The sequence below is a fragment of the Ictidomys tridecemlineatus genome, chromosome 3, assembly GCF_052094955.1.
Source record: "Ictidomys tridecemlineatus isolate mIctTri1 chromosome 3, mIctTri1.hap1, whole genome shotgun sequence".
NCBI classification, from domain to species: Eukaryota; Metazoa; Chordata; class Mammalia; order Rodentia; family Sciuridae; genus Ictidomys; species Ictidomys tridecemlineatus.
Genome location: NC_135479.1, coordinates 53770453 through 53793794, shown reverse-complemented (window position 1 = coordinate 53793794; position 23342 = coordinate 53770453). Strand labels below are relative to the sequence as shown.

General features: G+C 44.5%; 1 protein-coding gene across 3 annotated transcripts; it reads left to right on the top strand.

Moving 5' to 3' along the window:
• The first annotated feature begins 1927 nt into the window (after positions 1–1927).
• On the top strand, positions 1928–21910 carry Dhrs7c (dehydrogenase/reductase 7C). 3 transcript variants are annotated; one of them, XM_013361736.4, is made up of 7 exons: positions 1928–2064; positions 2258–2417; positions 13287–13399; positions 15367–15577; positions 17492–17584; positions 20153–20308; positions 21647–21910. In XM_013361736.4, the coding sequence occupies exons 2-7, from the start codon at positions 2264–2266 to the stop codon at positions 21853–21855; spliced, it is 936 nt and encodes a 311-aa protein (XP_013217190.1). In that variant the 5' UTR covers positions 1928–2064; positions 2258–2263; the 3' UTR covers positions 21856–21910. The 3 variants fall into 3 exon arrangements, with proteins under 3 accessions (XP_013217190.1, XP_005332928.1, XP_077899004.1); XM_005332871.5 differs by having other exon boundaries at positions 15364–15577; XM_078042878.1 differs by lacking the exon at positions 1928–2064 and having other exon boundaries at positions 2075–2417; positions 15364–15577.
• Positions 21911–23342: the final 1432 nt, after the last annotated feature.

Here is a 23342-nt window from a genome sequence, read left to right as displayed (position 1 = left end):
TCTCCCTTAAAAGGCTGTGTCACCTGCTCCTATAACATTCCTCTCCACAGTCACCCCGCCCCCATATGGCCACTCCTCTGCAGTCTTCTTTTCCTAATTCCTCTTCAAGTCCCCAAACTCTAACCGGTGGAGCTCCCAGGAGCTTGGCCCTCAAACATGTCCCTGTCTATACTCACCCTCTAAAGGACATCATCAGAGTGCATGGTTGTAAATGCCACCTACACGTGTTAGCTCTCCAACGTGTATCACTAGCCTAGACCTTTTCCCCAGACCTCCTCTGGACCAGTAGAATCAAGTCTCGGATGGACACCTCCACTGGGATTTTTCAGGGACTTCAAAAGTAACATACATCAAACTGAACCCCTAATTCGCCCATTCACCACCAACATCTTTGCCTCCTGCAGCCTCCTCCATTTCAAAAAAAAAGAGGGGGACTCTGATCATATTAGTTGCTCAAGTCAAAGTCTTGGTAACCCTCAATTTCTCTCTTGATTTACTCCCCTCTCTCCAGTCCATCAGCAAATCCTATCTGCTTTACCTTCAAAATATGTCTGAATTAACGCAGGTCTCACCACCTTGGCCACCATCACCTCAAAGCCACCATCCCTGCTTGCCTGGTTACTTTTGCAAGTTCTCAACTGGTCTCTCTTCTTCCATCTTTGTCCCCTTACAATCTGTTTCTAATAAATGAAAGTCCAATCTCTTATATCCTCTGAACCCTACAGGGATTACTACCTCCTTTAGACTAAAAGCCAAAGGTCTAGCCATATCCTACATGATATAAAGCCTCTCAACTACCTCTCTAACCTCATCCATTACTCACCTTGACCCTTGCCACTCTGCTGCATCACACTGGCTTCTTTGTTGCTCCTGGAGAATACCAAGCACACGCTGCCCCAGGGCCTCTGCATATACCTGCTCTCAGAAAAATAAATAAAAAATGTGAGATATATTTACACAATGAATAATCTCCAACTTCACACAACAATATGGATGTATCTCACAAATGTAGAGCTAAGCATAAGAGTAACAACTTTGCAAATCTATTTAAATGAAGTTTTTTTAAAAAAGAAAATACAGAGAGAAAGGCAAAACTAATACATGCATTTTGGACAGTGGGGATTTTTCTTTATTTTCCTGGTTATTCCTAAGGAGGAAAATGCCATTTCCCTCATCCCCACTCCTGCACAACATTGCTGCTTACTCTGCTTCCTGGTCAACCTCATAGCCTTCAACCACAGAAGTAGAACATTGTTGCAACTGTCTTCCGTGTTTTCATGGCTTGAGAGCTTGAAGTGAGAACTCGTTTCTCCATTGCTCACTGTACTGAGTCCCCTTCTGCAATTGAAATATTTAACATGGGAGATAAATTCTTAGAATTTTTAATGATAACAGATAACAAGAGTCATCTCCTGTGGGGGAGTCTATTCCAGACGCCCAATTTGCAGTATCTTGTCTTCCCAACATTCCTGCAAGAAAAGACTATTATTCCCATTTTGCAAATGAGAAAACCAAGTCTCCGAGAGCTACGAAATACTCCCCAGACAGTGTTCTTTCTGGTATTTTGTGTCACACCTCCAAATGGTTCCATCTGCACCAGGCTTTGTTCTATTTAATAATTTTTTTTTCTTGTGGTTTTCATTCCCAATCAGAAAGGGAATAACAAATAGTCCTGCTACCACCTCAGTCTGAACTACTGGAAGCTCCCTGATACGGGAAGTGTGGCTGAGGCTGTTTGGGCAGAGAGTCCCAGGTCTAGATCCCTAAAGCTCAGCCCCCAAGTTGCAGAGGAAACCTCTCCAACCCAGGAGAGCTCTAACAGTCCTGGCAAGCACTCTGAAATCAGAGCCGGCCAGCATGTGTCCCTGAATATCAGAATAGACACTATATTTACCCTGAAAAGCCCTTTAGTGCAAATGAGAGCTATAAATAACCATTAGGGCCCAAGCAAATGGCCTTCACCCATGGATTTCCTTCCCAACATGCAGACCCATTTTAATTAAATTTGTCATTAACCTTTGGGGAGGGCAGGCGCCCTGGATCCAGCTTGCTTTCAGAGACACCGTGAGTAATTCCCTGTTTCTTGGACATTTGGGGTTGAGCATGCTCACCGGGTGGTCACTTCCCGGGAGCTTGCACAGAGCTGAGTTTCCAGGAGAAGAGGCTCTGGGATTGGAGTGACTGTCCCCTGCAGACCTGGGCATCACAATCAGTTTCTCTGCAAAGCCAATCCTTCTCTGACCCTGTCTTCCCCCAGAACAAGATGGGGGTCATGGCCATGCTGATGTTGCCCCTGCTACTCCTGGGAATCAGCGGCCTCCTCTTCATTTATCAGGAGGTGTCCAGGCTGTGGTCAAAGTCAGCAGTGCAGAACAAAGTGGTGGTGATCACGGATGCCATCTCAGGACTGGGCAAAGGTAAGTGGGCTTCACTCCCTGGTGTGCTCATCTCTAGCCTGCCAGGAGGGGAGGGGTCAATTCTGTGTTTTCTCTTTGCATCTTTCACGGAACCAGCAAGTTTTTTGCTCCCTGAGAGGTCACAATTTCCTTGCCTGATAAATGAGCGGATTGGAACTCATCAGGTTACAATCGCACAGGGCTAAAACCGATCTATGGATGCTATTGACATTGCTTTCAAGGAGTTTCCAGAAATTTTGAAAGGCAAAGCCCTTAGCGGGGGTTGCATCTGGATTTTGAACCCAGACAAGGGTGCTGGGTTTAATGCTTGGTTCCAGCACTTGGACATTTTGTTGCAGGAAACAGACTGGCCGAGATGCAGCAGGCAGCACTTGGAGAGAAGAACTCCAAACTTTATTTTGTGTGGGTGGGCCCAAAGGAAAACAAAACTCCAAACTCTGAGCCCTGATCCACAGTTTCTCACAATCTTTCTAGGCTCTCTAGTGTCATAGATTTTCCAGTCTATCCGATGGACAGTTGTGCACGGGGTTTCTAGCGGGGAAGCATGTTTTCGGAAGTTAAGTGTGATAAGGGGAAGAACTGGTTCCTCTTACAAGGAAGTCTTTGGAGAAATCTCTGGCCTCGGCCCAGAAACCTCCACTTTCTGGAGAAAGGAACCAATGCCTTCCCCAAGCGTTGATTTCTTACCATAACATTTTTTATAATTTCATTTCACAACCAGGTCTGGTTTTACCATCACAACTTCACTTCTCTGCCTTCAAATTCTCATGTGAAGCAACGGAGCTAGCAGTCTCTACCCCATACTGTCTTTGTGAGGAATCAATGAATTCACACAAGGGTAGCACTTTGAAGGGCACCTGAGGCTATCATGGGAGCCTCTCATTATTTATAATAATGATGCTGATGTACAAATTTAGGCAGAGCAGACCCATTTCCCTGTCCCGCACTCCCCACCACTCCCTATTGTATCATTCTTGGCCTGATTCTTTCAACCACCTCACTACCCAGTCTTGAAGGCATTTACATTTGCAACTCCTGAATTAGATAGTCCCAGGGGCTCTTCTGCTGGTGGCATCTGTGACCTGAGGGGTTCTGAATGTCCTTTGGTTTTGCAAGATTCTGACTCTGTCATTCTGAAAAGGATAGCACAACCCCATCTGTTTTATGGGTTAGGGGTGATTTCTGCTGTTGTTTTTGTTAATCAAGCATGGAACCCACTGAGCCAAGCATTTATCAGTCACTCAACAAGTGACTGTTGGTCCCCTGTGTCCTGAGAATTAATTCCTTCCAGAGAGTCTCTATTGGGGGGTTGGGCACTTCCTCCCATGGTGCCACCATCATGAGAACACTTGTAACCGCCTCTCTGAGAATTCCTTCAGTGCCTTCTGCTTGTCCTTGTGGGTACCCCAATGGCAGTCCATCTGCATGTTTGAGAATGGATTAGATTTCAGTGAGTGATCCACTTGGGTCAGCAACGTCAGGATAGAACAGAGCATGAGGCACACAGACTTGGGTCTCTAGATGGCCCATTCACAAAGCAATTCCCAAAGGGGATATCCTGCCTCATTAGAATGAGAACTCAGAAGGGAGCAGGACACAAACTCCAACAGAGCACACATTTGCCTATCAGATGAGACATCAGGTGACAGTTTTACCCTGAAAAATTGGAGCCAGTTCAAAGTCAAAGACTTTGGGAAATATTGTTCTCCAAATAGAAGATGTCTGTCCAGAATCTGGCCCGCCTGCCAACGCACCCCTCCACCCTAGTGCCCTCCTGCCAATTGCCCCTTGCTGTTAGCCCCTGAGGAACTGCCCTCTTAGATCCCGGGATCCTCTGTTTCCCCACACCATCTTTAGCTTACTCCTTGAGCTGAGCCCTGACTGTCTCTGAGTTGGTCCCCTAGACCAAGCTTCCTGATGGTGGAGCCTGACTTTTGTTCACCCTGGTATCCCTAGCGCCTAACTCCATACTTGGCATCCAGTAAATTCCCAGCATGTGTTTATGTGCTGAATGGCCTCTAACAGAGACCACGAGTTCAGGGAGGTCACTCATTTAGATAAGCATGTTCTTGTATGTTTGCTTTATTGGTTTCCAATATGGTCCAAGAATATGCTCTGTGTGATTTCAATTCTTTTGAATTGTTGATGCACGCTTTATGGCCTGGATATATGGTCCATAGTTATGTAGGTTCCTGAGAGCTTGGTGTTTGAGGAGGTTGCTCAGCTCTTCTATGTCCTTGCTCATTTGCTTACTAGATGGCACTACTAGTCTCCCTATTGCTGAGAGCGGTGCATTTGTTTTAATTGTTTTTTAAAATCTCATTTGGTTAGGACCCTAGGAAATACATCTCAGGAGCAAAATGGCATGGGAGGGGTGGAATGTGACCTATTCTGTCCTGACTGCTGTCAGTATTCTTTCTTACTGCATCTCATTGACCCACCCTGGAAAGAAATGCAAAGCAGAAAGAAATAAGGTCCAAGTATTTAGAAGTAACTCGAGAAGCGGGGCATGTGTGACCTTAAACAAATGCCTGGCCTTAAACAAATGCCAGTGATTCCAGGTTTCAACTGCTCCATTTCTCAAGTCCTAGGAAAGGAGGAAGCGAGAGACAGGGAGAGGATGAAGTGGGTTCTGTGCAGCCCACAGCACACCCTGGAACCATGGAACCCAAAAGAACTCCCAGGAAGCACCAGGTGGTACACTAAGAAAGTCAAACCAACAGATCAAGGTTAGGACATCCAACCCTCATCCCAACTGCCCACAATTCAGACAAGTCAGACATCATGCCATCCTACACCTGGCATATCTGTGGCAAGAGTGACAATCAAAATACTTCACCCACTTGAAATGTACCAACCAAATATCTCCCCTGCCCATGCTTTTTATCACTTCTAAAATGCACAATTTTCCCTCTTTAAACATTGCTGAAATCACACTAGGTGCAGTGATAACATGCTGGTCATCCCAGCACCTGGGGAGGCTGAGGCAGGAGGATCGAAAGTTCAAGACTAGCCTGGAGAACTTAGTGAGAACTTGAGAGCCTGTCTCAAAATTAAAAAAATAAAAATAAAAATAAAAAGGGCTGAGGATGGAGCTCAATAATACAGCACCCCTGGGCTCAATCCCCAGGTCCAACAAAGAAAAAAAAAAAAAAGCTGAGATCAGGTATCTTTCAGGACATCTTACAATCTGTAGAAAGCTGTCTTTTCTCATTCTATGTCCTCTGAAGCCAGGAAGCATCTTATAGTCAATGGCATCTGAGATTTCTTTGTGTGAATTGGCCAGTGTCCTGGTGTTTCACACAGATAAATGCCGAGCCCAGCTGATAAAGAATAAAAATAACACTCGGTACAGCAGGAGCCTGGCCTCAGCAGAAATGATTTATTTGGGACACTGGTGCCTCTGGGCTTTCAGTGGGCTATACAGCCTCTAGGACCCACCTGGGAAAGCAAGGTGACAGCAGAGAGGTGGTAGAACATCAGGTGCCTCTCCTAAGGAGGCCAGGGCTGCAGGTTTAGTCTGGCTCCTGGCCATAGGTCCTCTCCTCCCCCAGTACCCAACTTAAGAGGGAGGGAGAAAATGGGTGGGGGACAGTGTATCCCTGCCCAGCCATGGTGGGACTGGCCAAGAGGCATCCTAGAGTGGAGAACAAGTGACCTCCAACTTGGACATCCGACTTTACATTCCTTGGCTTTACATCCTGGACTCACCACTTACAAGCTGTGGGACTCCAGGAAATTCAGATCAACTCAAGGAACCTCATGTCTCGATCTGTAAACATGTGACTGGGGTGGCTGCTTGACACCCAGCATGGCTGCTATATAATGCTAACGGTTTGAATCTACAACGTCCCATTAGAAAGACGGAGGTGCTACAAGAAGTCAAACACCTGCTCTGAGCCGGTGGGCCAGGCAAACTTTACTTCTGCCAGGGGGCGAGCTACAGAACCTGGCCAGCAAGGGCACCCGGGCTGCCAGTCTGCCTGCTCTGGTCCTTAACTCAGTGCTGCCCTTCGCCCTGATAGGAGGAGCAAGGTCACCATGCACGCGTTTGGCTCATTTTTTTTAAGTTGGGGCAGGAAAAGGGAAGGATGGTGGTGAAAATGGCTACAATTTGGATCTTACATCCCAATTAAGGCTAAATACTCTATTCTGAAAATGGACCCTTCGCCGAATGTTGGCAGCCTCCTCCCCACTGAAGCAAGGTTCTGAAGTGGAAATTGTAGGGGATTTTATGCAATGATCAGATGGTGAGCGCTGTAACCTCATAGGCTGATGAATCCATGTGATGGATGAATAATCTGAATGAATTACTGGGTGGTAACTGTAGGCAGGCGGAGCCAGGAAGTAGGTCCCTGGGAGCTTGGCCTTGGGGACTGTATCTATTCCTGGCCCCTCCCTACTTCCCGTCTGCCTTAAGTGAGTGGCATTCCTCTGCTGCCCCCCTCTCCCTTGCTGTTTCTATAAAGGAGTCTGTCGACTGTGGTCTGTGAGTCAAAATAAATCTCTCCTCTTCTAAGTTGCGCTTTTTTTTTCCCCAGGTATTTTGGTCACAGCAACAAAAAGCTCACACATATAAATAGCCCCTCAGCATTACAGCTAAAACTCCAAATGTCCCTCCAAATGCAATGTCTTCATGAATTCTGTTGTCATCTAGGCCATAAAAAAAAATTTTTTTTAAATGATTAAGTTAAAAAACAAACAAACAACACCTAGAACCCCACTGACTGGGGAAAGTGTCTCCTATTTCCTCCCCCTTCCTAAGTTAGGATGCTCCTAAATATGATCATTTGTGAATGAATGAGACTCATCAAGATGCAAACAAATTGTGTCAGCCTTTTTCAAATTTATTCAAAGGGGGAACTCCTTCCTCTGCAGTTTAAGGGGAAAGAAGAAAGAAAGAAACATCAGACATCCCCATGGCTTTCTGATTACTACAGATTATGTAAAATCCTTTGGTCACCATAGGCCCCAAAGCATTGCACTGATTCAAAAATTGGGACGCCTAGTCCAATGTATAATCAAGATGTCCATTTTCCTTAAAATTGAACTTTCTTTCCCCATCCTGCTCCCCACCCACAGCTAGAGCAAGTACTGTTATGCCAGATTTGTGGGACCTCCATAGACCTCCAGGAGCTGAATCCAATGCAATCACACAAGAGTCTTTATTGCAAACTCGAGCCTGGACTCACAACCGTTTCGGACTCAGGGTCTCAAGGAGTGAGCCTGGGTCCTTTGTTCAGTGAGATTTTATAGGTTTTGGGGGGATACTCTAGGTGTCACAACATCACACAGCAAATCATTTCACACCACATGAAAATCAAATAACAACTCCTAACATTGATTAGCACATTCACTGGCGGGTACAAGTTGGGTAGGGGTGATTGGTTAGTACAAGAGGGAATTTGCAGGGAAATGGATGGCACGAGAGCAGATTATGCTTAGTGAAGCTAGCCAATCCCCAAAAAAACAAATACCAAATGTCTTCTTTGATATAATGAGAGCAACTAAGAACAGAGCAGGAAGGAAGAGCAGGAAGAACAAATTAACATTAAACAGAGACATGAGGTGGGAGGGAAAGGGAGAAAAAAGGGAAATTGCATGGAAATGGAGGAAGACCCTCATTGTTATACAAAATTACATATAAGAGGTTGTGAGGGGAAAGGGAAAAAATAAGGAGAGAAATGAATTACAGTAGATGGGGTAGAGAGAGAAGATGGGAGGGGAGGGGAGGGGGGATAGTAGAGGATAGGAAAGGTAGCAGAATACAACAATTACTAATATGGCATTATGTAAAATTGTGGATGTGTAACTGATGTGATTCTGCAATCTGTATTTGGGGTAAAAATGGGAGTTCATAACCCACTTGATTCTAATGTATGAAATATGATATGTCAAGAGCTTTGTAATGTTGTGAACAACCAATAAAAAAAAGAGGGGGATTCATTTTAACTGATTGGTTTAATCCATGAGGGATGTATGTGCTAACCTACATGGTTTCCTAACATGTTATCAACCACCGAGACTACTGGGGCGGGGCTGTCATCTGGCATCCCAGATATTTTCCCTGTCTCATGCTGATCGGTGGTTGCTAGGGCGTTGCTATGGGTCCTCACCTAGCCTAACTGAGTCAGGGACATCTGGAGCCGCAGATCTCTCCATTATTTACAGACAAACAACTCAGCAGGGTGGGTATGTGACTAGGAGTACTCTGTGGGTTTTTTCCAATGACCAGGGTCAAGCCCGCTCCCTTTGGACAGGCGTTGAGGTAGAAGCTGTTTTCAAAAATGAAGTTACATCAGTTTCTCAATACTAGGCTAGCTGCCTGCTGTTTCTGACCCTCCTAGGGGCAGATGGGCAGGAAGGAGAGAGAGAGAAGAGTACAAGACACTCTTATCTCAACTGACATGTTGTAAGATAGTTCCAAGCTGCATGGATCTTGCATGTGCTTATAACTTAAGTCTGGCTGGAGTTGTAGCTCAGAGGTACAGTGCTTGCCTACTATGTGCAAGGCCCTGGGTTCCAGCCCCAAGTGCTGCAAAGAAGCAATTCTTCCTCACTTCCGTGAAGTGGGGCATATGCGCTTTTTCTCCACATTCTCCCTTTGGCCCCTGGTTTTGTGGTTTGTCAACTCCATGGAGAGGCTTCCTTTTGGAGTTCTACTTCCCTTCTAAGAGGTCTTCTTGGGCCGACTTCAAAAGAGCTCTCAACCAAAGCATGGCCTACCTCTGGTCCACTGTGGCCCTGAGCTCTTCTGTGCTTCAGACCATTCCCCAAGGAGCAGCCCTAGTTTTCTTTGCCTCTGCTCCTGGCTCTCGCCCATTTACATTTCTCAGGTGTGACTCAAACATTAGGCTGGTTTCTGGTTGCAGGGAACTCCTAGGAGGTTGTTCATCGGGTCCCTCTGGTACCTTCTCTCTAGGATAGAGGTGACAGGAAAGAAATGTATCTCCAACCCTAGTCCATGGGCAGAAACTCACTCTCCAGAGAGATCCCCCTCCCAAGCTACCCCTCTCTCTCAATCCTCTTTTTTGATCCATTTTCATGATCCAGTTTTTGGCTAAAGGGAATGGAATTTCCTAAAATAGGGTTTCAGTTATTTTCTTTGAAAATCTGCATCTTGGACTGCCACCTGACTTTAGAATTTTTCATCTATTTCATCTCAGAGCTTTAGTTAAACTTCCAACTTAATATCCTGTTACATATAGATATGTATGATTTATCTTGTAATACACATACACACAAAGACATTGGTCAAGTTATAGCATTATATTTGACACATTGATATTAAATCTTTTCCTTTTTTTTTTTTCCTTTGGAACTTAGTTTATTGTGAACTTCTTTGTATGTCAGTAGATGCATTTCAGCAAAATCAGTTTTCAGGTTTTCAAAATATCCTGTCTACACATACTATAATTTACCTTACCAATCTCCTTTTATATTGGACATTTGCAATTACCTCCAACTCTTTACTATTATAAGTGATCCTGAGATAAACAATCTTATAACTATGTCCATGTATATATTCTTAATTATGTCCTTAGAACAAATGCTTAGAATTAGTGCTTTTAAAGATACTGTCAAGTTTTTCTGCCTAAGGATTATAACAATATATATTTCACGAAACTGAAAGTGGGAGGAAAGCCCCTTTTATCTTGTCAAAACTATTATCAGTTTTGTTCTTGGTTATCTGTTCAATCAAAATGTGTGCTGTGTTTAAATGTGCATCTCTTTATTGTTGGTATAAACTCTTACTTTCTGTACATTAACTCTTGGTCCTTTTTAAATGAATTGCTACCTTATCTCCTTGATCCATTTCTTTATTAGTCTTTATCTTTTTTCTTATTGATTTGTAGGAGTTCTTTGTATGTGAATTAATTAGTTATTTACTTATATATAGGTTATAAATGCTTTTACTTGGTTTATTCTTTTTTATGCTTTTTAAAAATATTTTTAATATCTTTATTTTTGTGTATTTATTTTTATGCTTTTTTGATGTAAGGTTTTTAAGGGTAAAAATCTATAAATCAAGCCAGGTGCAGTGGTACATGCCTGGAATCCCAGTGGCTTGAGAGGCAGGAGGATCCCAAGTTCAAAGACAGTCTCAGCAATTTAGCAAGGCCCTAAGCAACTCAACAAGACCCTGTTTCTAAATAAAATTCAAAAAAGGACTGGAGATTTGGCTCATTGGTTAAGAACCCTGGGTTCAAACCTCAGTACAAAAAAAAAAAAAAAATCTACAAATCATTTCTGTTGTGATTTGTTTCTTCGGTGCATGCTCAAAAAACTCTTTCCCAACTCAAGAATATATATCCATCTCTACTTTCCTCTAGTTCTTTTATGATTCTATTTTTATGTTTAACTGTTTAGAATATTTTGGTATAATGCGTTTAGTTTTCCCTCCAAACAGATATCCAAATACCACTTTTTAAATAATATGTTCTTTTCCCACTAATTCAAAACACTAACTCTATTAAATATATATTAAATTCTCATCAATGCCTGGCTCTATTTTCATCAGTATTTTTATGTATGCTTGCATTGCATTACTAACACTCTGCTTTCATTTCTGGGCTTTTGTATTTTAATAACTATGTTTTCAAGATATTCTTTGCTTTCTTCATATTTATTATTCAGATTCAAATGTGCAAAGCATTTCAAATAAAATTCAGAGTCTTTTTGTCATTTCTCAGGACACGTTAAGATCCTGATTTCCTGCATCAAATTAATATGGAGATGAACTGATCTTTATTGAATTTTGCCATCCACAATCATCACGGACATCCCGTTTTTCAATAAAACCTCCACATTGGGAGAAGCTATACATTTTCTGCAGTGCTAATGATTCAACATGACATGATTAATGCAGTCGCATATTATTTATTTATTTTTGGTACCAGGGATTGAACACAGGGGCGCTTGACCACTGAGCCAGCTCCCCAGCCCTATTTTATATTCTATTTAGAGACAGAGTCTCACTGAGTTGCTTACCACCTCGCCATTGCTGAGGCTGAGTTTGAACTCTCAATCCTCCTGCCTCAGCCTCTTAAGCTGCTTCGATCACAGGCATGCACCACTACACCTGGCTGCAGTCACTTCTTGATGTGTGAAACTCAGACTGCAGACTGACCACAGCTCCCCTCCTTCCAGCTCTCTCCATTGTACCTGTTTTTGTTTTGTTTTGTTTTGTTTTTCCGGGCTGTGGATGGAACCCTGGGAGCTCCACCTGCTAGGCCAGCACCCTACCACTGAGCCACAGCCCAACACTAATGCACCTGTTCTCAGACCTTTAGACAACATGGTCCAACTGCTCTCCCTTCAATACCCCACTTCCCCTGCCTACAAAGCCCACATATAGAACCTCAGCCAAGTATCTGGTCCAGCTGGTGTCCTCCTCTCTATCTGCATCAACCTGCTGCCCTTGTAGGAGAAAAAAAATCACACAATTACAAAATCACTTTGAGCCACTGCATCCAGGTATCTGGCTCCATCCAGTTTGCCAGGCGTCCTTCAGTGTGCCAGGGCAGCCTGGGGACAATACTGGATACCATCCTGGATACCATCCTGGAAGAGGTGCTGCTGGTGCCTCCCACCCATCCCTGTGCTTGGCCAGTTCATTCATTCTTCAGGTGCTGTGCGTCCTGTCCCCAGGTGTTGGCTGTTAATGGCTCACAGATACTTTCTTTCCCAGAGATTTATCCTCAGCCAGTGAACCTTACCTTGCCCAGGAGTTCTGCAGCCTTGGAGGGGACAGCCACAGTCAGAAACTGGCTGACACCAAGTGTGCAAAAGCTGGTCCTCTTTCCTCAGCTAGGACTGTACTGGATAGGTTTAGACTCTGGAAACTTCCTTGGATCAAGCCAAGGCCAGACTTTGCCGCAGACCACAGTGCTGGCTAGCATCTGCTCCGCGTCCTCACTCCCAGATAGGTTTTACAGTATTCCCTCAAATCCTGGCCACATGATTCCCTGTCTCCGCATCTACATCTGGGGAATCCAACCTGAGATACCACCTCCTAAGGTTTTGATGAGAATTAAATGAGCAAATATATGCAAATCTTTTTCAACAGTTCCTAGAACGATCCAATTGTCAAAATAAAGTGAACCACTGTTACTTTTAAGTATCAGGATTCTGATACATAAGAATACTGTGTGTCTACAATTGTAGCCCAGTTGAAAGAGTGCTATGTTGGGTCAATCGGGAATTAGTCTAGAATAAAATTAATTAGACAGAAAGCAGATTCATGTTTTTACAAAAAGAGCCCTGGCTGAGGTATCTCTCCACAGAGAAAATGTAGAGAATGGGGGGTGTTGGATCTGGACAAGCATAGTGGCTGTTCTCAAGATTTTAGGTATCTTTCAGATTCTCTGTAGGAGTGTGATCCTAAATAAAGGCTAGGTGGGTGGACAGGGCCATATTTGTGTTCAATGGAAGAATTTTCAGTCATTAGAATTATCCAGCAAACTCACCTACTGTAAGTTTCTCTTCACAGGAAGCAACTAAGCTGAGGTTCAAAAGGCCTAAAAACAAAAATCTAGGGTGTAGCTCAGTGGTAGAGCATGTGCTTAGCATGTGCAGGGATAAGGATTCAATCTCCGATACATGCACCCCCAAGAAAATAAATAAATAAATAAATAAAATAAGGAGAAGGAAAAGAAAAGAAATTTTAGCCTAGAGAAAGATCTGAATGAAATATCCTCATGGTGCTAAGACTTTTGAATTTTTTTGTGTGTGTGATGCTAGGAATCGAACCCAGAGCCTTGTGCATTTGAGGCAAGCACTCTACCAGCTGAGCTACATCCCCAGCCCTTTTGAATTCTTTGACTGCTTGAATTCCTTATAACTATCCTACTTCTTTTTTCTCCATAGAGTGTGCCCGGGTGTTCCATACAGGTGGGGCGAGACTAGTGCTGTGTGGAAAGAACTGGGAGAGACTAGAAAACCTATATGATGCTTTGACCAGTGTGGCTGACCCCAGAAAGGTAAGGTCTTCAGCAATTGGCTCAGGTCGCTTCTAGGTGACCCAACCGTTCCTAGAATTCCAGAGATTATTGTAGCCTCCAGTGATTATTGAGGTAGGGATCTTGGGCCAAGTGGAATAAATTGGTGATTGCTTTGGGCAAATGGGAGGCAATGGTCCCCTTGATCTTGACATAGACATAAGGGGTGACTTGCTTTGATTACTCACCATGCCAAAAATTTAGCCTGACTCTCATCCGGAGTCTGTAAATTACACCCCAAAAGAATCTAGAATACAAGGAATGTCCCAGGTCTGCGCTGATTATAGACAGGGCTGGTTTTAAAACAAACAAGGATAATAAATTCTCAAATGACATCCCTTCAATGAAATCAGGGACATGAAGTCCCCCCCCCAAGATGTCACCCAGGAAGTGAATATTTATCTCAGTGCAGCTTCAATTTTCCCAGCATTTGGGGAGCATTGTTTAAGAACTTGCACTTGAGGCTCTCCTTGAGATTCTTGGGTTGTTTTTTAATCTGTACCCTTGAGGTTAGATTTGACACTTGTCAACAGCCAAAAGTAAAATATATACATACATACATACAACCAAAAGTAATTTAGAGCTAAATCTGGTATTTCTTAATTTTTTTAAGTTGTAGATGGGTATAATATCCTTATTTATTTACTTATTTATTTTTATGTGTTGCTGAGGATCAAACCCAGGGTCTCACACCTGCAAGGCAAGTGCTCTACCAATTAGCTACAGCCCCAGCCCCAGCTAAATCAGGTATTTGAGGAGATGGATCAAATAGGGCAACATGGAATTCTCCAAAGTGTTTCTTGGGATTTTACTAGATAACAAGGTTCTGCAGACAGTTGTGTGGGCAATGTTGAGTTAAACCAGGATCCTCTGCTTTCTTGATTGCAGGACCTCTCAGAGCTATGCTAGTGCACATTGCATGTCTCCATAAAGAACTTGGAGAAGAGTCTAGGAGATTTCGCACACAACTGTGACCACACAGTGGTCTTTTCTCTTGAAAGCCGTATCTCAGAACTAGTGTCTGTCCTACACCAGGATTGTATCAACCACACAGTGCCACCAATTTTCCCAACTACCCTTCACCCCTGGGCTAATAAGAGTCTTAATGACTGCAAGTGTCTAGAGCTAAACACGGTACCTGGCACATAGTGGGTGTTCCCAAGATACTATGTTGAGTATATGATTTAGGTCCGAACCAAATGTAGCTCCAGAGTACTGTGATGGATTTTCTAAATCTTGTAAGCCAGTTTGGAAAGTACTTTCCAAAAAGGAGTTCAGAAATATTAAAAGTAGGGGCTGGGGTTGTGGCTCAGTGGTAGAGCGCTTGCCTAACATGGTGAGGCCCTGGGTTCAATCCTCAGCACCACATATAAATAAAGTTAAAAATCCATTGGCAACTAAAAAATATTTTTAAAAAAAGAAATGTTAAAAGTAATGATGTCACCTTGGAACCCTGCTAGGGCTTCAAAAAGGACCACTGTCAAAGACGAGAATTGAGTATATGAGTATTTGGATTTATCAGTTTTGGAACCTTGGCCAAAACTTCAGACCTCCTATTGCATTTTAAGATTTGGAGTTGTTGGGGCTGGGGTGGTAGCTCAGTGGTAGAGTGCTCTCCCCTAGCATGCATGGGGCACTGGGTCCGATCCTCAGCACCACCTAAAAATAAAATAAAGATGTTGTGTTCACTTAAAACTAAAAAATAAATTTAAAAAATAGTTTTTTTAAAAAATTTGGAGTTGTTGTTGCCTTGGTCCCCAGAATGAATTCTTCATCCTTCTCGTTCATCCCAGAGTCATTTCAACTTCTTCTTCTTTTGGCTTTTTTCTTTGTTAAGGGTATTGTTGTTTGTTTTATTTGCAGCTATTATTCCATGATGTTTAAATTTCAAAAATGGTTGCTCTTAGATTGGGGGCCCTGATCCCACCCATCTCTCATTGGTTCAGCAGACATTCACCCCGAAGCTGGTCCTGTTGGATCTCGCAGACATCAGCTGTGTCCAGGATGTGGCAAAGGAAGTCCTGGATTGCTATGGCTGCGTGGACATTCTCATCAACAATGCCAGTGTGAAGGTGAAGGGACCTGTTGATAAGATTTCTCTGGAGCTCGACAAAAAGATCATGGATGCCAATTACTTTGGGCCCATCACCCTGACCAAAGGTCTCGTGAGTTTCCCTGTGGGTTTCGGGGCCACAGGATGCGAGGGAGGGCTCTGTTTGGTAGCCAGGCAATTATGAGATTCTGGACAGAATTCCCCAACCCATAACAGAAAACTCACACACTTAACAACATTTTTAAAATTTAGTTTTTAGTATACGTTGGTGTCAGAAAAGGGCTCCTGGAAGTGTCTTTCTGGTATATTCCAACCTCCCTCTTATGAAACCCTTCTCCTCACCCGAGTTCTGCTCCTTACCCCTCTCCCTATACTCACACCCATGGCTCCCCTAAGATTCAACACCTCTGCACCCCTGTCTTCATCTTTTGCCTGTATTTTGCTACACCATCCTGTTAGTTGAGCTGCTTCTAACCAGGACACTTGGTCAAAGTTCTGTCTCCAGAAATGAATTAGAGAAAGGGTTCATCCCCCAATGACCCGGTATTCTTTCGACCCTTCATAGAAACAGAAAAGGCAAAAAGATGATGCCTCCCTTAAAGGGTGAGCTGGAGGCTCCTGTGTGGGTGAGCTAGAGGCTCCTGTGTGGGTGAGCTGGAGGCTCCTTTGTGGGTGAGCTGGAGGCTCACCACTGAGCTCCAAAGCAGGTGTGAAGCCCAGGAAGTTAGGGATGGAGATCACCATGAGCTAGAAGCACAAGTTGAAGCCAGGAATGAAGGAAGGAAGGAAGGAAGGAAGGAAGGAAGGAAGGAAGGAGGGAGGGAGGGAGGGAGGGAGGGAGGGAGGGTCCTCAATCTAAAAGCAACCATTTCTGAAATTTTAACATCATGAAAAAACTGCAAATAAAACAAACAACAATACCCCAAAGAAAGAAAGGAAGAAATGTTTATCAAATCAGCAGCTCAAGGGAGAGGATAAACCCAAAGAATGCCTTCCCACTTAGGGAGCAAGGTGCTGTGCAGGGGTGGAGAAGGCACGACCTCAGAGTCACCTTCCTGAGAGCCAGCTCCCAGGCTGAGAGCCTCCTGTAATGGGATTCTAAGACAGAGAAGGGAAAAGAAGCAGTTGAGGCAGAAAGAGGACTCTCCAGAGCTTCTAGCAAGGTACCCCAGAGATGACCATTTCCTCCAGCCCAGCCCCTGAGGACACACCAACAGTGGTGTGTCATTCCATCAATCCTCTATGGGGACTGCTGTATGGCAGGAAAATTAGGAACAAAAAGTGCAGTGGGAACAGAAAGAACTGGTTTCTCCTCCTGGTTGGGCCTCTCACATGCTAAGGGACCTGTGCCTGGTCACTAGCCTCTGCTCATCCCTAACACAAAGGGGCTAAATTCAATTGACTATCCTAAAAGTTGAGTCTTCAAGCACCATGTCTCATTTGGGGCCCCAGCCCCATTCACCTGTACCATTCATTTACTTAATATCTTTCTCCTCTTTTCCTCATTTTAAAGTCAGATCCACATTAGGAAGACATATTTATCATACCAACACACACATAAACCCCTCTTCACTCTAATGAATAGAAGGCACACTGAAAACTACATGAAGTAAGTCCTTCCAATGCAGCCTGGAGGATGTTCAGTCTTTCTCTTTGCTAAAAGATTTGTTAGCATTTGCAAAACAGGCACTAAAGACATATCAGAACCAACAAGGGATTTTTTTTTCATGAGACAATAGAAGAATTAAAAAAGAAAAGGTCTTTCCTATTATTAATAAGTTGGTGTCACTTAATTAATGCATATTGGTTGGTCATTTAAAACCATCCAGCCAAAAACGAGCTGAGCTGGCCCTCTCTTTGAAAACACTAGATGGATGATTGTGGGGGGGTCCATTCCATCCCTGTCCTGCTGGAGTCTAACTGCCACTGAGGTAGTGGTGTCATGTGTGATGGAGGGGGTGGGGGAAAGAGACTGCCTGACCCCACTCAGATTTCTAATTCTGACTCATTGTGTTTTCCAGTCCTGCTTCCCAACATGATCTCCCGGAGGACAGGTCAAATTGTGTTAGTGAATAATATCCAAGGGAAGTTTGGGATCCCATTCCGCACAGCTTGTAAGTTGCTAAGACAAAAATGGCGTGCCTCATGTTGTACTTCTTATGTGGTAACACAAGCACTGTTATGTCTAAGACCAGGCATATGACTGATTCCAGGGAACAAAGAATATCTCATCAGAGATGAGATGGTGTCTACGAAGTTTTCTTTTATCCATTCATTTCCTTTTTTTTTTCTTCAAGTATCTACAGCATGCAGATCCCTAGGGGAGATGATGGGATATAAGAAATAGGGTTCCTCTCCTCCTGAAGCTCAGCTTCACAGATGGGCAGGACATGTGCTGGCTGAACACAACAAAGACAGACGAAGGTCATGTTCCTACTTGGATGCAAAGTCCCAGCACAAAGCCCTTTCCTCCATGAGGATACCCCTAAAGGACAGAAAAGAAGGTCGGGTGCACATCACAAAATGGGTTAGAGATGCAGACATTCTGAGGAAGAAAAATGGCAGAATTATAGGGGAGGGGCAGCCCTAAAGTTAAGATGTCCAAGGAAAAGAGAGATTTCCAAGTAGATGTTCATGAGATCTGTTGGGAAAATTCCAGAGACATTCCCACCTCTGGTAAGGTAAGCTCTGGGAGGGCAGGGAACATGCCATTTCTTTGTCTTTAGTGGCCCACAGTACCATGTGCAAAATAGGAGCTCATTGTGCATCTAAAGCACAAAGGGAGAGAGGAAAGAAGAAAAGAAAATTGTGCAGGTCCCCTGCATGAGTTGCTAGGGCTGCTATAACCAAATACCACAGACTGGGTATCTTGAACAAAAGAAATGGATTTATTAAGTCCATACTGGCCCATCTTTACCTGTGCAATCTGGTGCCATTCACTCACACAATCTCTTGGCTTCTCATTCTTCCATAATTCACAAATTGGGCATAATAGTTCCTCTGCCCCTCTTCAATCCATACACAGTTATCCCTTGTTACTAAGAATATTAGTTACTAAGAGGATTAGTTCCAAAAGCCCCGCCCCCAGAGATGCCAAAATCCATGGATGCTCAAGTCCCTTAAAAATCATATAGAAGTGGCATACAACCTACATACAGCCTCATGTACTTTAAATCATCTCTAGATTACTTACAATACCAAAGAGTAAGTTCGTTCTATGTAAATAGTTACTAGATGGTATTGCTTATTGCTTATGGACTAGTGACCAAAAAAGAGTCTGTACATATTCAGTACAGACGCAATTTTTTTCCTGAATATTTTTGATCCACAGCTGGGAAACCCATGGATACGGAGGGCCAAATGTCTTAAAATAATGAGACAGAGAGTCTCAAACAAGTGCAGAGACTCACATGAAATGATGGGTGCAGGTTCACTGTACACACCAGGGAGGGCAACCTGGGGGGAAGGGGTGCAAGCACAGGCAGGTGCCCATCTGGGCTTGGTTCAGCCAGCACAGTGGCAATTTCTTTTTGTTATTTAATATTTAGTTATGCAAATGTTGGAACATTTCAATAAATGTCAGGATTTCAGCTTCTGAACAACCTGGCAACAGCTGGCAGTAGCTAAGGGAGTGAGAGCACTTGCAGCACAGACTGCACTCTCTCACTCACCTCAACTCCGGGGCTGCTTCTCTGTACTCAAAGCTCACGTTTTTTAATTTTGAACCTTCTGGAAATTTAAAAGTAGTCATGCAAAAATGAACCACTTACCAAGGGTTTCCACGAGCCAGGCTCTGTGTGACGCAGCTCACACATGTTCAATGCTTAAGGCAACTCTTTCTTGGTGAGCCTCATTTTATGGGTGAGGAACCGGAGCCCCAGCCCTGCACTCCAAGCCCTGAACAGTGAGGGGGTTGAATGGCTTTCCCAGAACAGCCTGGCCCCTCAGGCTGGAGAACACAGGAAGGAGTAAGGGATCTGGTTGTAGGTATCTGAGCATGGGAGAGAGACCATAATACATCCACCTACTGCCTTCCTCTGCCTGCAGATGGGGCCCACGTACTCAAGAGGTAACTCTAATTTCCCATCATTTGGGGAGTATCCACCATTTGGAATTTCTAGAATAATTCTTTACCCAATCCATGGCCTTCATGGTTTGAACTGAATTTGGAGCTAGATGCTATGGATGATATAGATGATATGGACAGTTTCTCCAAGGTGTGGGGAGGTGATGCTGGAAGTAAGAGGGAGACCTGACCTCTGGGATTACCACAGTCACCAGCTGGCCCAAACTTTGGATAAGTCCCTTGGGGATCAGCAGTCCTGGGAAGGAATGGGAAGTCATATCCATGCTGGGCATTTTATGTTTGCTCATTTGATCTTCATAATAACTTGTCAAGAGAGATTTCATCATCATTTTTAAAGAAAGAAAACTTAGTCTCAGGTAAATTGGCCAACGGCACACAGCAGGCAGATAGCTAAACTGGATTCAATCCCAGCCCTGCCTCTTTCTACCTCTTCAAGAGAGCTTTGTCCTCATTTATAAAGCAAAGCTTGGACTCTTTAAGGCCACTTCCAGCTCTGAGTTTGCAGGAATGTGTATGTTGGCGCTCTGGCCTCCAGTGTACCCACCAGGAAACAGGATTAGGGCCCTTCCCCACTTCTGGCTTGTTTTTCTTCCAGATTCGGCCTCCAAACATGCGGCCCTAGGCTTCTTTGACTGTCTCAGAGCCGAAGTGGAGGAATATGATGTTGTGGTCAGTACTGTGAGCCCCACTTTCATCCGGTCATACCACGTTTATCCAGAGCAAGGAAACTGGGAATCCTCCATTTTGAAATGTGAGATGTTGGAGGGGGTCTGGAAGCTGGAGGGATTGGGGAGGGGAGGTCTTGCTGTGGTTTCAATAGGTCCAAGGGGGTGTTCCTAAAGCATGAGTCTGGGGGTGGTAGAGCCTGGGCAAATAGCTAACAGCAGGATTCATGTCACAAACCTCTAGGACAGGGCACCAGGCAAAGAAAATCCTGACCTGCAACCAACAGACCATGGCCAGACAGACCCTAGTCACTCAACCTGTTCCTCAGCCTGCCTGTTTTGCATGACTAATAACCAGAATTTGGGCTTTAGGAATTGTTCTGCTAGCCGGGTGTGGTGGCACCTGCCTGTAATCCCAGTGGCTCAGGAGGCTGAGGCAGAAGGATCATGAGATCAAAGCCAGCCTCAGCAAAAGCAGGGCACTAAGCAACTCAGTGAGATCCTATCTCTAAATAAAATACAAAAGGGGGGGAGCTGGAGATATGGCTCAGTGGTTAAGTGCCCTTGAGTTCAATTCCTGGTACCAAAAAAAAAAAAAAAAAAAAACCTGTCCTGTTCCCCTTTCCAAAGTGGCAGCATAGAGTGGAGCCAAGACTTTCCAGCCAGACCACCTGCACTGGAAGCTTGCCTGTGTTACAGATCAGACTGTTAAACACTGGCAAGTCCTTTAATGACTCTGTGCCTCAGTTTCCCCTTTACAGAATGAGGGATAATAATACCTACCTCATAGAGACTATTGAGGCGCCTAAAGCATCCATCTCACCAGTCCACCGTGAGTGCCCTATAATGCACATAATCCTTATTCTAGAATATTCTAAACTCGACATCTACACTGAAGAACCAGTATGGACCAAGCTGGAGATCCAAGCAAGTAGTCCCAGGAGGCCCTAGACAAACACAGCCTCACAATGACAAAGGGCAGGCCTTAATTTATCCAGCTCCTTCTTATTTCCTCAACTCTTCTGTGCACCTCCCTTCTCCTGCTCAAAGTGCCCTAGTCAAGGTATCAAGGAGGAACTAGGCCCACTTCACAGATGAAGAAACAGAGTCAAGCAGAGCAGGGGGCTAGTATGTCCCCAGGGGTAGAGGCCAACGGATGGCAGAGTCGACCTGGAAGCAAGAATGGCCTACTTTCCCCCAGATTTGGGGCAGGCAGAGGGTTTGGGGCAGGCAGAGGGTTTGGGGCAGGCAGAGGGTTTGGGGCAGGCAGAGGGTTTGGGGCAGGCAGAGGGTTTGGGGCAGGCAGAGGGTTTGGGGCAGGCAGAGGGTTTGGGGCAGGCAGAGGGTTTGGGGCAGGCAGAGGGTTCCGGGCAGCTTGCTTCTCCACCAGGCCACAAACCCCGGCTCCTCCTGGGGCCCTTCAGTCTTTTTCAGGAAGTTGGCCTACGGCGTGCATCCGGAGGAGGTGGCGGAGGAGGTGATGCGCACCGTGAGGCGGAAGAAGCAAGAGGTGTTCATGGCCAACCCCATCCCCAAAGCCGCCGTCTACATCCGCACCTTCTTCCCAGAGTTCTTTTTCGCCGTGGTGGCCTGTGGGGTGAAGGAGAAGCTCAATGTCCCCGAGGAGGGTTAACTGGAAGAAACCAAGGGGTGACTCATGGGAATAAAGGCTTTCCTGGCAGGTGCCAGCTGGTGTGTCCTCTCCCTAGCCCTGGGGTCCCTCACAAGCCCTGCTCCCTGACCTGCTGGAGCCTCCCCTGTAGGAGGCACTCACCATGGCTGAACAGGTTGAGGGTGGCTCAGAGCCTGCCCAGAAGCTGCAAGGCCTCTGGGTGTCTTACACTGATTCCCAAGACACACTTCCAGAACCTTCCCTGCTCTGGAGGGTAACCACAGGAGCCACAATGCGTCCAACACCCACATTATATACACACACACTGTGGCCATGGGCCTGCTCAGAGGCTCACTGGGAAAACCATCCCCATTGCATGCAAGGATCACCGGCTCACATCAGCCTCCACTCAGCAACCTTTAGACAGAACAGCCCAGTGGGACTTTCTGTAAGGATGGAAGTACAGTTTGTATCGTCCAATATGGCAGCTGCCAGGCACGTGCGCTATCACGTGAAAAACTGAATTTTTAATTTTAATTGTGATTAATTTTAACTTAACAGATAGTATCTAAGTATTATATAATGTAATTATTATGTATTCATTATTAATATCAATGATATTAATATTTATAATGAATATACTAGGTAAATAATATAAATATATCAAATAGGTTAACAGTGTGTAGTAACACACTAATATCAATCATGGATATATTATTGCATATTAATGTATAGTTATGCATTAATATGAATTTGAACTGATGTTATTAATAGCTTCCCTCATTGGCAGTGCCGCAGAGCTATGATAGACAGCCATTGGACACCTTCCCCCGCCAGGGACTGAGCTCATTGGGCTCAAGGGTGGCCCAGCTGAGCCAGAGTTTTAGACTTTGTTTTTCTAATATGAGCAGTGAATGCTCAGAACCTCTGGGTTTCCACTTCATTGCAGACTTTTCTTGCATTCTTACAGCAAAATTCATTTGAAATCTCCATCTTCATTACTGGTGGACACTTCACTTAGTTTAGTTTTTTTTTTTTAATATAGTTGATGATTCTTGGGCTGTTGGAAAATGTAAGGCAGGATTTTTTGCATAAATATTTTAAGCTGGCTCGAATTTGTCTAATATTTCTAGGTGAAAGAGGGCAAAATTTTATTTCCTGAACACGTCATTTACAAAATTAACATATACCAGGGATACAGATGCACATATAAATCTTCATTTTAAAAAGTAAAATGCCCAGGATCACGTGATCACCCTGCTGTTCATCCAACTCGAGAATGTGGCGGATGGTTGAGTCCTACAGCCATAGGAAAGCAAGATGTGGGGGCAAAATTTAGGAGAGTCAGTCCCTGAGACACAGAACGTCTGGACTCTAGGTAAATTTTTGAGGAGGGAGGGAAATGAACCCAGTGTTACCCGACCACTGAGCCACATCCCCAGCCCTATTTTGTGTTTTACTTAGGGACAGTGTCTCCCTGAGCTGCTTAGCACCTCACTTTTGCTGAA

What these genes read in the sequence shown, in the direction of transcription:
- Dhrs7c (XM_005332871.5), top strand. Translation starts at nt 2,264, where the DNA reads ATGGGGGTCATGGCCATGCTGATGTTGCCCCTGCTACTCCTGGGAATC. An exon ending in GTGTGGCTGACCCCAGAAAG is followed by an intron (nt 13,400 to 15,363) that starts GTAAGGTCTTCA and finishes TCATTGGTTCAG; the next exon opens with CAGACATTCACCCCGAAGCT. An exon ending in GCCCATCACCCTGACCAAAG is followed by an intron (nt 15,578 to 17,491) that starts GTCTCGTGAGTT and finishes TGTGTTTTCCAG; the next exon opens with TCCTGCTTCCCAACATGATC.